Raw genomic sequence first — 5,000 nt, forward strand, 5'->3', positions numbered from 1 at the left:
GTGTGCTATTGTGTGCTTAGCTGTTGTGTAGCTGCTAGCTCCTAGTAGCCTATAGCCTAGCATGTTTGCCTTTTGTAAATGACTTTAGTCAAATAGAAGAACTTGGAGGACATTTAGATGTTAACTGTCTGTCACACAAGTAAACACTCTGCTTGTATCGCACATGATATCGCACAGAAGTGAACACTCTGCTTGTATCCCACGTGATATTGCACAGAAGTGCACACTCTGCTTGTATCGCACATGATATTGCACAGAAGTGCACACTCTGCTTGTATCGCACATGATATTGCACAGAAGTGAACACACTGCTTGTATCGCACATTATATCGCACAGAAGTGAACACTCTGCTTGTATCCTACGTGATATTGCACAGAAGTGCACACTCTGCTTGTATCGCACATGATATTGCACAGAAGTGAACACTCTGCTTGTATCGAACATGATATCACACACAAGTGAACACTCTGCTTGTATCGCACATGATATCGCACACAAGTTAACACTCTGCTTGTATCACACATGATATCACACACAAGTAAACACTCTGCTTGTATCGCACATGATATCAGGCACAAGTAAACACTCTGCTTGTATCGCACATGATATCACGCACAAGTAAACACTCTGCTTGTATTGCATATGATATCGCACACAAGTGAACACCCTGCTTGTATCGCACATGATATCAGGCACAAGTAAACACTCTGTTTGTATCGCACATGATATCACACACAAGTAAACACTCTGCTTGTATCGCACATGATATCACACACAAGTAAACACACTGCTTGTATCGCACATGATATCACACACAAGTAAACACTCTGCTTGTATAGCACATGATATCACGCACAAGTGAACACTCTGCTTGTATCGCACATGATGTCACACACAAGTAAACACTCTGCTTGTATCACACATGATATCAGGCACAAGTAAACACTCTGCTTGTATCGCACATGATATCAGATACAAGTAAACACACTGCTTGTATCACACATGATATCACACACAAGTAAACACTCTGCTTGTATCGCACATGATATCACACACAAGTAAACACACTGCATGGCTGCTTGTATCGCGAATGATATCATACACAAGTAAACATGCTGCAGGACTGCTTGTATCGCACATGATATCACACACAAGTAAACACTGCAGGACTTATTGTATCGCACATGATATCACACACAAATAAACACTGTAGGACTGCTTGTATCGCACATGATATCACACACAAGTAAACACTCTGCAGAACTGCTTGCATTGCGCATGATATCATACACAAGTAAACACTCTGCAGGACCACTTGTATCGCACATGATATCACACACAAATAAACACGCTGCAGGACTGCTTGTATCACACATGATATCACACACAAGTAAATGCGCTGCAGGACTGCTTGTATCGTACATGATATCACACACAAATAAACACTCTACAGGACTGCTTGTATCGCACATGATACCACACACAAGTAATTACGCTGCAGGACTGCTTGTATCGTACATGATATCACACACAAGGAAAACACGCTGCAGGACTGCTTGTATCGTACATGATATCACACACAAGGAAAACACGCTGCAGGACTGCTTGTATCGTACATGGTATCACACACAAGTAATTACGCTGCAGGACAGCTTGTATCATACATGGTATCACACACAAGGAAAACACGCTGCATATCACACCCTTTACGTTCAAGATTATAATCCAATATATATCCATATTTGCTAGTATTGGACCAGTATCGACATTATCGACAGTGTATCGGGACATTCCTGGTGTAAGTTTTGCTTGATTGATTGAGAAGAAAGTAAAAGATAATAATAATAATAATCTCTACTTCAAAGACGGAGTGCAAAGTTTCCAAGTAAATAAAAAGTATTTGTTAATAATAAACTTGGTGTTCCTGCTTGTAATAATAAACTTGTTGTTCCTGGTTGTAATAATAAACTTGTTGTTCCTGGTTGTAATAATAAACTTGTTGTTCCTGGTTGTAATAATAAACTTGTTGTTCCTGGTTGTAATAATAAACTTGTTGTTCCTGGTTGTAATAATAAACTTGGTGTTCCTGGTTGTAATAATAAACTTGTTGTACCTGGTTGTAATAATAAACTTGTTGTTCCTGGTTGTAATAATAAACTTGTTGTTCCTGGTTGTAATAATAAACTTGTTGTTCCCGGTTGTAATAATAAACTTGTTGTTCCTGGTTGTAATAATAAACTTGTTGTTCCTGGTTGTAATAATAAACTTGTTGTTCCTGGTTGTAATAATAAACTTGTTGTTCCTGGTTGTAATAACAAACTTGTTGTTCCTGGTTGTAATATTAAACTTGTTGTTCCTGGTTGTAATAATAAACTTGTTGTTCCTGGTTGTAATATTAAACTTGTTGTTCCTGGTTGTAATAATAAACTTGTTGTTCCTGGTTGTAATAATAAACTTGTTGTTCCTGGTTGTAATAATAAACTTGTTGTTCCTGGTGGTAATACTAAACTTGTTGTACCTGGTTGTAATAATAAACTTGTTGTTCCTGGTTGTAATAATAAACTTGTTGTTCCTGGTTGTAATAATAAACTTGTTGTTCCTGGTTGTAATAATAAACTTGTTTTACCTTGTTGTAATAATAAACTTGTTGTTCCTGGTTGTAATAATAAACTTGTTGTTCCTGGTTGTAATAATAAACTTGTTGTACCTGGTTGTAATAATAAACTTGTTGTACCTGGTTATAATAATAAACGTGTTGTTCCTGCTTGTAATAATAAACTTGTTGTTCCTGGTTGTAATAATAAACTTGTTGTACCTGGCTGTAATAATAAACTTGTTGTACCTGGTTGTAATAATAAACTTGTTGTACCTGGTTGTAATAATAAACTTGTTGTTCCTGGTTGTAATAATAAACTTGGTGTTCCTGGTTGTAATAATAAACTTGTTGTACCTGGTTGTAATAATAAACTTGTTGTACCTGGTTGTAATAATAAACTTGTTGTACCTGGTTGTAATATTAAACTTGTTGTACCTGGTTGTAATAATAAACTTGTTGTTCCTGGTTGTAATAATAAACTTGTTGTTCCTGGTTGTAATAATAAACTTGTTGTTCCTGGTTGTAATAATAAACTTGTTTTACCTTGTTGTAATAATAAACTTGTTGTTCCTGGTTGTAATAATAAACTTGTTGTTCCTGGTTGTAATAATAAACTTGTTGTACCTGGTTGTAATAATAAACTTGTTGTACCTGGTTATAATAATAAACGTGTTGTTCCTGCTTGTAATAATAAACTTGTTGTTCCTGGTTGTAATAATAAACTTGTTGTACCTGGCTGTAATAATAAACTTGTTGTACCTGGTTGTAATAATAAACTTGTTGTACCTGGTTGTAATAATAAACTTGTTGTTCCTGGTTGTAATAATAAACTTGGTGTTCCTGGTTGTAATAATAAACTTGTTGTACCTGGTTGTAATAATAAACTTGTTGTACCTGGTTGTAATAATAAACTTGTTGTACCTGGTTGTAATATTAAACTTGTTGTTCCTGGTTGTAATAATAAACTTGTTGTTCCTGGTTGTAATAATAAACTTGTTGTTCCTGGTTGTAATAATAAACTTGGTGTTCCTGGTTGTAATAATAAACTTGTTGTACCTGGTTGTAATAATAAACTTGTTGTACCTGGTTGTAATAATAAACTTGTTGTTCCTGGTTGTAATAATAAACTTGTTGTACCTGGTTGTAATAATAAACTTGTTGTACCTGGTTGTAATAATAAACTTGTTGTTCCTGGTTGTAATAATAAACTTGTTGTACCTGGTTGTAATAATAAACTTGTTGTACCTGGTTGTAATAATAAACTTGTTGTACCTGGTTGTAATAATAAACTTGTTGTACCTGGTTGTAATAATAAACTTGTTGTACCTGGTTGTAATAATAAACTTGTTGTACCTGGTTGTAATAATAAACTTGTTGTACCTGGTTGTAATAATAAACTTGTTGTACCTGGTTGTAATAATAAACTTGTTGTACCTGGTTGTAATAATAAACTTGTTGTACCTGGTTCCAAAGTCTGGCAGTTGAATGGTTGCTCCTTCAGACAAACTCTGGATGTGCTGTAGATGTTGCTCATCTCACTCAGGATGTTGCTGAGCTGCACAACATGAGCAACATTAATGTACTACACAAACATGAGCAACATTAATGTACTACACAAACATGAGCAACACTAATGTACTACACAAACATGAGCAACATTAATGTACTACACAAACATGAGCAACACTAATGTACTACACAAACATGAGCAACATTAATGTACTACACAAACATGAGCAACATTAATGTACTACACAAACATGAGCAACATGAATGTACTGCACAAACATGAGCAACATGAATGTAGTGTGCAACATGAATGCATGGTAGTGATGGGCACGTACATGTTGTACATGAATGTAGTGAGCAACATGAATGTAGTGTGCAACATGAATGTAGTGTGCAACATGAGTGCATGGTAGTGATGGGCACGTACATGTTGTACATGAATGTAGTGTGCAACATGAATGCATGGTAGTGATGGGCACGTACATGTTGTACATGAATGTAGTGTGCAACATGAATGCATGGTAGTGATGGGCACGTACATGTTGTACATGAATGCAGTGTGCAACATGAATGTAGTGTGCAACATGAATGCATGGTAGTGATGGGCACGTACATGTTGTACATGAATGCAGTGTGCAACATGAATGCATGGTAGTGATGGGCACGTACATGTTGTACATGAATGTAGTGTGCAACATGAATGCATGGTAGTGATGGGCACGTACATGTTGTACATGAATGTAGTGTGCAACATGAATGCATGGTAGTGATGGGCACGTACATGTTGTACATGAATGTAGTGTGCAACATGAATGCATGGTAGTGATGGGCACGTACATGTTGTACATGAATGCAGTGTGCAACATGAATGTAGTGTGCAACATGAATGCATGG

The 5,000-nt window shown here is 36.2% G+C and overlaps 1 protein-coding gene across 1 annotated transcript in view; it reads right to left on the minus strand.

The window, feature by feature from the left end:
- LOC133642476 (angiotensin-converting enzyme 2-like) overlaps positions 1-5,000 on the minus strand; it is a 37,149-nt gene that overhangs the window by 30,877 nt on the left and 1,272 nt on the right. The window contains exon 4 of the mRNA XM_062036682.1: positions 4,059-4,152. Coding sequence (XP_061892666.1) covers positions 4,059-4,152 — 94 coding nt within the window. The remainder of the gene's footprint in view (positions 1-4,058; positions 4,153-5,000) is intronic.

The sequence above is a fragment of the Entelurus aequoreus genome, linkage group LG02 (assembly GCF_033978785.1).
Source record: "Entelurus aequoreus isolate RoL-2023_Sb linkage group LG02, RoL_Eaeq_v1.1, whole genome shotgun sequence".
NCBI lineage: Eukaryota > Metazoa > Chordata > Actinopteri > Syngnathiformes > Syngnathidae > Entelurus > Entelurus aequoreus.